The 13,058-nt window shown below is 29.0% G+C and overlaps 1 protein-coding gene across 1 annotated transcript in view; it reads right to left on the bottom strand.

The window, feature by feature from the left end:
* Window positions 1-13,058, bottom strand: part of Cand1 (Cullin-associated and neddylation-dissociated 1) — a 92,610-nt gene that overhangs the window by 15,749 nt on the left and 63,803 nt on the right. Inside the window, exons 21-26 of the mRNA XM_016071789.4 lie at window positions 11,190-11,275; window positions 8,256-8,426; window positions 1,510-1,577; window positions 481-575; window positions 303-406; window positions 164-231 (exon numbers count right to left, since the gene is read on the bottom strand). Coding sequence (XP_015927275.1) covers window positions 164-231; window positions 303-406; window positions 481-575; window positions 1,510-1,577; window positions 8,256-8,426; window positions 11,190-11,275 — 592 coding nt within the window. The remainder of the gene's footprint in view (window positions 1-163; window positions 232-302; window positions 407-480; window positions 576-1,509; window positions 1,578-8,255; window positions 8,427-11,189; window positions 11,276-13,058) is intronic.

Here is a 13,058-nt window from a genome sequence, read left to right as displayed (position 1 = left end):
GGTAATTTTTTTTCTATATTTCTAGCAGGATTTTTCTAGGTTTTGTAAAAGATTTTAAAAAAAATTCCGAAAATTCTAGATTTTCTTTGACACAAGAGAATCTTGATTTCAAATGGCAATTATTAATGTTCAAAATCTAAGGAAAGAAAAAATGAATACTTACCAAACATTTTGAATAAAAGGCTGCAGTAGCTTAACAGTAGCAGGACTTGCAGACTGGCAACTAATAATCTATTTATAATAAACAAATCAATATAATTGCTTTAATAAAAGTATATCAAATGTGAAAGTAATTATTTTACCTCCTTTAGAGAGTGTAGTAATAAATATTGACGCTTTGGCTGATTTTCTATTTCACTCAGAACAAAAGGGAGATACTCTGGTAAATTTCCAATAGCAACACTTCCTGGAAAATTTAAATTCATATAAAAAACATCCTCATCTTATCCATGGAAAATAAGTCAATAGCTAGTTTAATACCTAAAGCAAATGATGCAGCAGTTTTAACTTCCTCACTTTGTGATGAAAATGAATCTAAAAGGACTGTTTTCAGTTCAGGTATACTGCTCAAATCACTACAAACACATAAAATGAAAGAATTTCCATTAGAATAAAATATACATACATACATAATAATAATATATAGATACACACAGTAAACTCCCGTTTAAGCGCAGTATTGAGTTGCCCAGCGTGGATAATCAGCAAGATGCTAAAAAAACAAACATATTATAAATGTTTTTAATATAAATGAAGAATTTTAATAACTTTTATTATCTATTATCAGCAGTTTCCTTCACATATTATTCTTTGTCATTATTGCTGCATGAAAAAGCCTATCCACTTTTTTGTTTTTTGGTGTTGGAAAGGCTGAAATAAAAGAGGCACTCATACACTATTGAAAAAAGAAAGCACAAAACGATGTTCGTAACATGTGAATTCTTATAAAGAGTCACTGTGCATACAGTATTTTCAGATTAGTAACATAACTAAAATGAAACAACTGACAACAATTCTGAAATCATGCCCATAAATTATTCTAACACCAGATTCATTCTTTAATCTTCAGGGGTGTATCAGGAGGACCCTACTCATTTGTTAGTTATCAATTTTATAACTGATGGCAAGAATGCTGACTAAATAAATGACTGAGGTTAATTTATGAATATTAAAGCAAGATGTAAAAAACATTGCTTTGAACAGATCCAGTAGAAGATTCTGCTTTGTTGGGTTCCTCCTACATTTATACTCTTTATGAATGCCTCACAATTTTCATGCTTCTTTTTATGCACTTGAAGCTGCAATGATTCACTGATGTCTGCTAGTACATTGTACTCAAGACTTTTAAAATAGTTGCATATTTGCGAATTTATTTATTTTCAATTCTATATGCTATGAGCCGTTTATCATTCGGGGGGAGGAGTTAAGTTCGGATGATCTGCTAAGTGAAAAATCTGGAGTTTACTGCATACATATATAAATAAAGCAAAAATAAAAAATAAAACTTACATATGTTTTCCAATTTCTCCCACAGCCAACAAAGCAAATAATTGAATACTATCAACATTTCTCTTGCTCTGAAATAATTTTTAAGTAAATATAGCATAAATTAAATTTCAGGATAAGATCTTTAAGAAATCTTTAAACATTTTTTAAACATTAACAAACTTCTAGGAAAAAAGGCTTTTTTTAAGAATTTATGTAGAGCAGGAAAATTGCTTTAAACCATTCATTCTTTGAATTGACATTTGTTTGTTACTTGAATATTTATTCTAGTCATTTTGTTAATCGTTAAAGAGTAATTAATATTTTGTCATGACAATAGGCCCTTTAGTTGTAGAGGAAGTTGGATACATTTACATCATCCATTTCCCAAAACATTTTCTTTTATTAAAACGTAAAAAATAAATTTAAAAAATAAATGAACATTAAAAATTTTCTCAATATCTAACACAAAAATGGGGAAGAAAATTAAAATTCATAACTGCCACTAGGATTGGGTGATGTAAGAAATATTATATCGTCATACATCGTCTGCTAGACATGGAGATACATCACTGTATCGCGATTTAGCATATGTTCAAAAATTATCTATCAGAAATCTTTAAATTAATCAAAAATAAATAAGAAGAATAAATCTATTGCAAAACAAAATGTCTTAAGTAAAAATAAACCCAAGCTTTATTTCAATTTTTTTTTTTTTAAAATTAAAAATGACTTAAGATTTATTGGTTTAAAAACAATAATAAAACTAACAAAATATTTTACATACATGCATTAAAAATTAAAAGGAAAAAAAAAAACTAAATAAATGTTTACTTTAGCAAAACATTTTTTTAATTACTTGTTGAAAAAAACCCTGCTTTTAAAGCATTGTCAGATCTTCTTTAATTTATTAATTTAAAATTGCATTAATGGTACAGTTCTATACTTAATGAATGTAAAAATAAATTTAAGTTTTTTATTTATTATTATTTTTTTTAAAAATAAAATCGACAAAGGATTTATTTGTTTAAAAATGATACTGACTGTCTAACAAATTATGAAACAAACAAGTATTGAAAGAATTTTAAGAAACTTTTCTAAAAAAAAAATACCTTTAAGTGTTGTTAAATTATTAAAAAGTGTCAAAATATTGCTTAACTTTTTATTCAATTAAAGAAAATATTTGTTTTAACGAATAGCCATATTTTTTTATAATTAAAAACGACTGAAGATTTATTTGTTTAAAAATAATCACATTTTATCAAATTATTATACTTACGCGCATTAAATAAATTTTAAAAAACTAACTTTTTATAACAAAGTTAAATACAAAATACCCCTATTAAATTGTATAGCTTTAAACGAAAAACAATAATTTAAAAAAATATATAAAAAAACAAATTGAATCTTTGTTATTCATATTTTCTTTTCATTAATAGATTGAGTTCAGAACGAAAATTTAAGATATCAGTGATTGCGCAACGATCGCCAAGTAACAGTAGGTCTACTAAAAATAATTGACGAGAATCGTTAAATACCGACAGACAAAAAAAAAAAGATTAAATAATGCACAATGAAACGATCGGCAAGTCTCACTGAAAATAATTTACAAGAAACGTTAAATCCCGACGAAATAAAGTGCACAGCGATCACAAAGTAATGTAAGTCCAGCTGAAAATAATCTTCAAGAAAAGTAAACTTCCAAAGACAAAAATGGCACATAAAGAAACTATCGTTCTATTTCAATGCTAATCCTCGCACGAAGCCGGGAGTTCTGATTCAATTCGCTTTTCGTTATTCAACATCCCGAAACTAACATCGTCGTTGTAGATAGACGCTATCAACAGCTCCACAGCTAGACGAAATCAAAATAGTGTTCGGCAGCGCGGTGACAGTGTTAGCATAGACAAGGATTCTCACATGTTAAATCGCTAAACTGCGAGCGTTGTCTTATATGACGGCTTAAATCAGATTTCTAATGCATCGCCTAAAACGAAAGTCACAACCAGCGGCTAAAATCAGATTTCTGATGCATCGCCTAAAATGAGAGCCACTCTCGGCAGCTTAAATCCAATTTCTGATGCATCGCCTGAAACGAAAGTCACTACCCGCCGCTAAAATCAGATTTCTGATGCATCGCCTAAAACGAGAGCCACTCTCGGCAGCTTAAATCAAATTTCTGATGCATCGCCTGAAACGAAAGTCACTACCGGCGGCTAAAATCAGATTTCTGATGCATCGGCTAAAACGAAAGTCATTATATTGACCTGCCGATACATGCATTAAATCGATATTTCGCGATGCATCGATTTATAGCCCAGTCCTGACTGCCACGATGGAAATGGAAAAAAAAATCCATTGGATTTTACAAAATTCTGTAACATAACATCTAAAACATTTTAAACGCAAGACATTTTAACTATTTATTATAAACATAAATTCTGATTATAATAGGCATCAAATGGACTTGAGTATTAAAGGTTTTTCATTTGAAATAATTGTAATATATTCTTTAACAGGGCTCAGCACAGGTCAACGTAGAAAATGTAGTAAAAAAAGTGACTAAAATTTTAAAAAAACTGATAAATAGTGACTTAATTAAAAACAGTGTTAATATGCAGGCAACATCCCAATAACCTTAAAAATATACTTATTTAAAAATAAGTTAAGGGAAAAAAAATTGGTTTAAAAAAATTTATTGCTTTAGAAATTAAATATAACTTTAAATGATGTTTTAATTCACTGCATTGAATTTTTTTAAAATTAATTACATAATAAATATTTCCTACTTTTTCCAAAAGTTTTTTTAAAATTTTATTTATATAAAGTTGCATGTTTACCTTTAGCTACTGTATTATATTAAAGAAACAGTGAAAGTATACAACAAAAATATTGTTGCTATCATGTAAAGTCAATACATATTTATTGAGATGTGCTTCTCTTCCGAAGTTAAAAAAAAAAAAATGTGTTTTTAAATACAATGTGTGGAACTGAAAAAAAGTTAAATAACCATCATTGCAAAACAAGTGTGGTAAAAACTGATTTGTGAAATAAAATATCATATTAAAACTATCAAAATTAGAAATGTGGATGAAATTGGCATAAAAAAATAATAAACCAGGTGGATTCATGATAGAATTGTCCCGAATAGAGGGCCTCAAAAAGTAATACTAACTCCTTCAGTACCAGCATATGGAGAGAAAAAAATCCTTGTCAAGGTCTGCACACTCTGAGTTTATAAGTACTAATACGAGAATACCGTATCGAGTTTACGTTTGTGTGACCTGGAGCTGCTAGCAATTGACGTTCTCATATCATATATGATGCCGTGAGCCATGAAGGAAGAATCCCACAATCAAAAAATGTGATCATTGTCTTAAAAGGGTTAAATTCGAAATATGATAGGCAATAACTTAGTATAAAAAATATAATTAAAAAAAATAATAACGGTCAGTACAACCATCATGGGAAAAAAGTGGAATCTCGATAGAACCAAGGGTGTGTAGTGATTTTTAAATAAATTGTTTAAAAATTGCCATTACCAAAACCCGAAAATTCAGGTGTTGTTACATCACATTAATCAAAAATATAACATCATATTAATATGAAATTAAATGAATCCAAAAACCTTCAGGAAAACAACATTAATTTACAATATAATTGTCCTGAATCAAGTGTGTAAAATAAAGCTAGTTTTGAGGTGAAAAAGGCATGCCGTAATAACCACGAGAAAAGGGCTTAAAAAATTATAAAAATCTGCATGAGCGCCTAAGGTGAACACCAAAAATATAACTAAGAAATCACAATGGAATCAAATATGCCCCAAAACAAATTTTCCAATAAATCATTCACTAATAGTTATTACTGAAATACATGTAACGTAATAACATTGTATTAATTAAAAATATAGAAATTTAAAAAACCATGTGAAAAAAAAAGAGATAGCGGAACTTTATCAGTCATTTGACAGATAAAACGATTACAAAACCAAATAATTTACAATGAATCAATTAGAAATTCTCCAATTTTAATTCGTGTGTCGTATCATTGCACAAAAAACAACACAATTTGTAAAACCACATAGAAAGGACTGAAAAAATTCTAAATAATTACTGAGATCAAAAATAATAATGAAAAAAAAAAAAAAAAAAACTTCCAACAGTGTGAAAATAAGTGTCAAAAACAGATTACTCAAATTGGCATGAAGTAATAACATCTCATAAAAAAAAATTGAATTTATGAGAAGGGAAAAAAAACAATAATAATAAACATACTATAAAAGTAAAAATTTAAATTCCGTTTCTTCTTTTGAAGAAAAAGTAAAAACTTTTAAGCACTTTTATGGTACCTATGAACCTTATAGAAAAAGAAAATTCAATTTAAGGAGAAATACACAAAATTTTATGTTCTGCAGCTCCACAGCAGATAAGAAAACAAAACTTAAGATAGATGTTGAAATCATTCCTGGACACAGTGAATGGTTCGCTTGCATTTCAAGAGATATTCATTTGAAAGTGGAAATAGTCTATTTTTCTTCCCATATTCAATCCTCTTCTATGCCCCACTCATTTGGGTGAGTCCTTAACTAGATTGTAATATCACGGATTCAATAAAGAGGGAAAGGTAATCTTTCGTTTGAATGAAATGGAGGGGGGGGGGTGGAATTGTAAAATTAAGAAGAAAAAAAAGGTGAGATAAGTGACTAAGCCTTAAAAACAGTGAATTAAAAGTCACTGTCTTTTAAAATAGTGACATTAAGTGAGAAAAGTGACCCACGTTTAACCCTGCTTTAATGAATTCATAAATAGAGTCCTAATAAAAAAATAACTGAAATTAGTTTCTTTACATTTCGATGTAAAATGCAATCTGTATTATTTTTTAAACGAAAGCCATAACTTAAGAATAACAAAACATTAAATTATTTAATATTTTGTGTACATAAAGAAATTGCCAACATAGTTATGCTGAAAAACTGCATTTACTTTCTTTCAAAAAGTTGTAGAATATGAGAATGCTTGCGTGGTGTATCACTCTCCAGTCTTACAAAAAAGTTAAATATTGCTAATTTGTGAAGACAAAATTCCATAACATATCTGACATCCTACTTGATCTTGACCTTCTGAACAAGTTTTCAGATAAGTATTTTAAAAAAGTATTTATCAATAAATTTTGTAGAAATTTTAGTATGACACATCCCACATACCTATCTTTGCAAGTCTTTTTTTGAAGAAATGTTTACATGAGAAATTAACTTCGAATATGTAAATATTTTGTAACATTTTAAATGGTTTTGAAATAATTATTTAATTGTCAGAATAGCTGATAGGAGACAAGGGTAATTTTTTCTCAGCATTGAATTTTGTTGCAATCATAATACGATAAAAACATTAAGTATCTGCGCACACAATCAAAAAGTATCTGCAAGTTTAATACTTTTGATAATAGAATAATTTTATTAAGGGAACGAAAACAGTTAACGATTTAAAGAACTTTATCATTCTTGACAACAACAAAAAATTCTCTATATATACATGCACATTAACATTAAGAACATTAGAGAAAGATTAATATTAATGAATAGATACACATAAAAAGGAAATTTAAGAACTGCATTTAGAAGTAATTATCATATCAATTAGTATTAGTGATTTCGCTCCAAACGAAATTTCATTAAAAGATTTCCTACTGTCCCCGCAATCATTTATTTCCGCTGTAAAGCGACAGATGCGTTGAGTTGTAAAAAGCTAGCTGATTGTAGGCTCGACCGTTAATTTTTAGGCTAAAGTGGCAGTTATATATTTTCTCTTTGGGAGCAGCGTGCATACAACTATACACTGACTTTCTTTTACCATGCTTTCTTTGCACGCAAGGATGCTTTTTTTTACATTACAATAAATATTTTTATAAAGTATCTGCAAAATTAGAGAGTCAATCTACGTACAGTGTGTGTCTGTATTATCTAACTATGTGTGCAATTATAGATGCTTGAATCATTTTGCTTTAAACTGCAAGAAGTAGAAGCAGACATCAGTTTTTTAAAGGATTTAGTATTAAACCTAATAAAAAGTCTTACAAAATAACAATTGGAGATTAAAACTTCACATAGTTTCAGCACTGTATGCAAAGAAAGTGCAGATCAAACGAATAATCGGTTAAGTAGACCGGGTACTTTTGAACCAAAAACAGTAAATCTCAAAGAAAATGTCTAAAATTAAAAAAAAAAAAATTATAATTACATGCTGTAACCACATGAACACATTTTATTCTAAGTGCATGCAGATAAAATAAGCTTTCCGTATTAAAGAGGTAATTAAGCTTAGTGGTATGTTTATTAGTGTTTCAATACATGAATTTTAATTGTTTATAAACTTATTTTTGAACCATTTCTCCAATAATTCAAGCTTTATTCATTAATTACAAATGAAAAACAGTTTAAAAATAATATTTATATCAAATTTGAAGTATTGGGGTATGAAATACTCCAAGCAACCGCACATGTAGATTTTAAGGACATGCATTGATGTGGGTTAATAACACTTGCCCATATCTAGCACAAGTATTAAAAATTTTAACAACAAACTTTTAAATATACAAGTGAGCAACACATTTTTTGACAAATTACTAGTAAAGAATCTAGAGAGATAAAAAGAAAATATCAATCTAAGTACAAATTGATAAAAGATTTATTTTAATGGATGAAAACAATTTTATACACACACAATTAAAATGCATATCGTAAAATAAATATATTCATGCGATATAAATAGTACCTTTAACTCTTGAAGGAACTGTTGTACAACTGGTAAGGCTTCATTGGGGCAGGTGACAGTCAGTGCAGCAACACATTTAGCAATAGAATGGTAAGCTTGCTTGTGAATCAAGTGAGAGCCACTACTTTGATTTTGTTGTCCATTGACAGCACAAATTGGTGCAGTAAGTCGCTATACGATAATGAGTTAAAAATTACTTTATTTCTCTCAACATTGAAAACAATATTTTTTAATTAGCTTCTGCTTTCAATGTGTGATATGTTAAACCAGCATACCTTATATTAATAAAAAAATCATTTATCATTTTAATAAAAGTGAACATAATTCAAAAAATCTTGTTTACCAATACTTTTTTTACCCATATTACTCTAAACTATGGTTTCTTTTTAATAATAATAATAGATATATACATATCATTATTATTATAAAAGAATATAGTGCGTGCATTCGGGGGACGGAGAATCTGCTTTACTGCCGGAGAATGTGCAGTCACGGAATAATCAGTGCGATATTTGGTGATGACTACTGAATGATACATGAAGGTTTTGGAATATGATTTCATGCCCATTATCAAAAGTGCCTCGGAGCTCAACCGCATCGAACCAAGATAGTGTTTGATATCCTGGGGAAGCACTTAGAGCACCGCATTCATTCCGGGGTACCCAGAAGCCACTAGAATGGGACTGGCTTGGCCGCCATATTCTCCGGATCTGAATACACACGACTCATTTTTGTAGGGGTATATTAAAAACAATGTGTGCAGAAATAACGTCCAACCCATAAAAGAGCTGAAAACTGCCATTCAGGAGGTCATGGAGAGTATCAATGTTCTGATACTTTTACGGGCCATCCAGAATTTTGCAATTAGTCTTGCGCCATATCATAGCCAATGATTGCAGGCATATTGAACATGCAAATGATTTATGTTTTTATTTAATATAGTTTGATAATTGTCACCCTGTATATATAAATATTGAATTAGATGTATTTATCAACAAATAGAAACACTAATTAATAAAAAATTCTAAACAATCTCGAGAGTAACAATTTCAACAAGTTACAATTAATAATGTCTAAAGCATTTGACTTTTATTGCTTTTAATATTAAGCAGGGTTTGTTGATTTAAATCAGCTTGATTTAAATCATGATTTAAATCAAATGATTTTTTTAAAAAAATCATTGATTTAAATCAACTAATTTTTTTTAAATATATATATTGATTTTAAAAGTTAAAAAACAGTGTTTTAAATTATTGATACTTCTATTATTTTGTTTTCTTAGTTTTAAAATTCATTTTAAATAAATTGCTGCATTAATTAATTTTAGTTAATGAAATTACTTTTGCTCTAGGTGTTTGTTAAATTCCAACACATTTGAAATTACATTTTCAAAAATGTTTTGATTCTTGAGATTGAAAGTACAGATTAAAGTAAACATTTAATGCTGTCTTAACCCCTTAACTGCCGCGGGCGTATATTTACGTCTCGGCCAGACGATGCGTTAACTGCCGCAGGCGTATATATACGCTTTCCCGAAGTACGACGCTTTGCATTGCGCTGCTATAAATAGAACTACACCCCCGCCTTCTGAATGCAGTAAAATGACCTTGAAAGTGTTTGCCAATGTTTGTCATTGAAAGTGTTTGCAATGAATGTATTACAAATTTCGGGGAAGGAGGAATGGGAAAGGGATGTGTTGGAAAAGTTATATCATAATATTTACTGCTTGTGTGTTTCCATTTGAGTAAGATCGGGTTTATTCTTCTTTCATTTCCCGGGTATATTCATCGAGAATCCCGCTATCAGTGCAATGAATGTGATGGTTTATGAGTCCAACCATGATTCAGGATTTATCATACAACAGCTAAGTTTTAACATCTTTTATATTGTATTTTTATTCTTTAATTTAAGTTTTTTATTTTCTCTTTTTCCTTTTTCTTCCCTTGTGAAAGTAAACTGTTTTTAAATAGCAACGCGTGCATCTTTCCCCCCCCCCACCAAAACACCGCATAACTAAGCGCACTTGAGCGAAAAACGGTGGCACTGGGAAGTGAATCACGTAAATTTTACTCGGCTGGTAAGGGCTTAATATAGACTTGCATAGCTGTAGAAAGTAATTAATAAACATTATTTTTTTAAAAAAATAATGCAAATAATGTTAATTAAAATTCCACCTTTTGAATGAAAAAGCATGGAATTAAAATCTACATTATATTTTATTGGTAGAAAATGTATATTTCTGAAACTTGAGGTTATATTAAAAAGAAATTACCCTAATATGCCAAAAATAGAAAAAGAAAGGTAGAAGTAATGAGAGTCAGTTTGTAATTTATAACATATTATCATTACATGCCATCATAGAAAAAAAAAATTTCCATTGAAATTTGAGGGTTTTAAGTTAAATAATTCAAAGAAACATATCCTACTTTAAAAGAAGATTGTGAGGCAATTTAGTCTGTTGTTAAAACGCTAAACTAATACATAATTTTCTAACAACTACCACAATAGCGCCGATATACATATATGACTAGAATATATAATGTAATTGAGATTCTGATACTGATTTAAACTAGACATCAATTCATGCAATTCCTTCAATTAATTTAGTTAGTGAAATTACTTTCTCAAATCTTATTAAGGCTGATCATTGCTTTAAATCTCCTTAAGGAAATTTTAATCTGGCTAATACTTTATCAAAAATAAAATATTTTGCTTAAAACAATGCATTTTACAAGAAGTGGAGCAACATGCATTGCACATTCATTTTATAGACTCAGAATTAAACTGTTAATCAGCAATACATTTCAGAATACATAATTAAATAGAATCATATGATCTGTGTTTACCATTTTTAAAAAAAAGTACATTAAGGAACAAATTAGATATTTTATTAAAAAAAATTAAATTAAAGTAGAAAATTTAAAATAAACTTACTCCTAATAAGTCCCTATATGTCACACCAGGCAGTTTTGTTGTAACAAGAGATTGGAAAAATTCTAACATAGAATTCAAAGCAGCACCTATGAAAGTAAATCAATTAGGAACGATAACCAAAAACATACCTTCATCAATAAAGCTTAAAATCTGGACAGTAACAAGGGCGGCGTCAGTAGGGGGTCAGGGTTTATATACGTACAACATGGTCAGCCCCCTCCCATCAGGAAAATTTTAAAGTCTCGTCGGGAAAATAGTCTGGTCACATTTTTTTCTAAACTATGTCAAAAATTCATCTACAAATGCCTAATAAAAAATTTTGAAGTTGACTTTTTAGTTTTTATTTATTTATTTTTAAGAATTATTATTTTAACAAAAATTAGTAAAATATATTGTAAATTCGATGTAATTTAGTTTCACTGCACTACTCATAACTTTGCCCATACATTGTTAAACTAAAGACCGGATGCGATTAGACATGGGTGAAATTGACGACTTTTCGAAGTCCCTCAGAAATCCTTTCCCATAGACACATCTTCATTTTCTTGGAAACTCAACTTTCAAACTGCTATTCTTTCTTCTGGAGAACTGAGAAGGGGATAATCACACCTCTATGCTGGCGGAATAACTGACAAAAGTCCAAGGTATAGAAAGAGACGCAGGTCCTCTTCTTTACGAATTCTTTTTTTATGTAATGTGTTTATCAATGGTTTAAGGGATCACATAATTGCTTTTTGAAATTTTCAAGCAAAATGAAAGTATAAGAATAAAATAAGTTTTTTTTATTATTTTTTTTAAATACTTTTAAATGAGGAAAATCATTTACTTACTCGGATTCAAGGTTTATATTTTAATCAACGCAATAAATATGAAGTCGGAACAGTAACAAAATATTTTTAATTTATTATAATTTTTTATCATTTTCTTAGTTGTAAAAAGATTGTTGATTGATTCAGAAAAACAATTAAACTGTTCGTATTCAATATTTTAAAATATATATTAATCAACATAACAGATTCTCATTGACTTATTTTATGTACAGTGCAAGGAACGGAAAAAGGGAACACCTTGATTAACTTTTGATTTAATTATATTTTCACATACAAAGAGTCAATACTATATTTTAAGTTACTAAGGTTAGAACAGAAAAGCGCATTCTGTTCTGGATAAACATACAAGTTTGTCTGCAGTTTTGGGTTTTTAATTTTGAAAATGCGGAAACAGCCGCAATCTGGAAGATATGGTCTGAAGTTATGACAAAGAGAGAGAGAGTTGGAAAGTTTGCGTCCTAATTTTAACTTCACTCTTCGATTATAGCCCATTATCTCGAGATTAGTGTATTGAAAAACGGTTGCATAAAATTACAAAAAACATTTTATACACAAATTTTTAAGCAAAAATAATTTTAAATAATTATTTCTTATTTTTTATTAGTTTATTAAATAATAGTAAAATATATTGAATTGTATGTTATACATATTTTTACATCCTTTTAATTTCACAATACAAACTTTCAGAGCAATCGATCAATTAGTTTCTGAGTTATCAAGTTTTAAAAAAGTCAGTTTGCTTAAAATTTTACTTATCTCGAATTATTCAACAGATTTCATTCAAATTTTGTATTTCTCAATTTAAAATTACCTTCCATAAAATTATATAAAAATTTGTATATCTTGCTATTTTATTTTATCCGTCGTTGAACAACCGACCCAATTTTCGGGTTTACAACTACTAATGTTCAACTCCGTAGCCTTGTAATTTTGAACCAATCCAGAAGACAAGGAAACTCCTGGATAAGTACCCCCAGAGGTATTGATTTGTTACGGAAACATGGAGGACTTTGTGACTCAACAGATTTAACGAGCATCA

Source organism: Parasteatoda tepidariorum, chromosome 2, assembly GCF_982258835.1.
Source record: "Parasteatoda tepidariorum strain Cologne lab strain chromosome 2, Ptep-v5.0, whole genome shotgun sequence".
In the NCBI taxonomy this organism is placed as follows: domain Eukaryota; kingdom Metazoa; phylum Arthropoda; class Arachnida; order Araneae; family Theridiidae; genus Parasteatoda; species Parasteatoda tepidariorum.
This window is presented reverse-complemented; position numbering and strand designations above follow the sequence as displayed.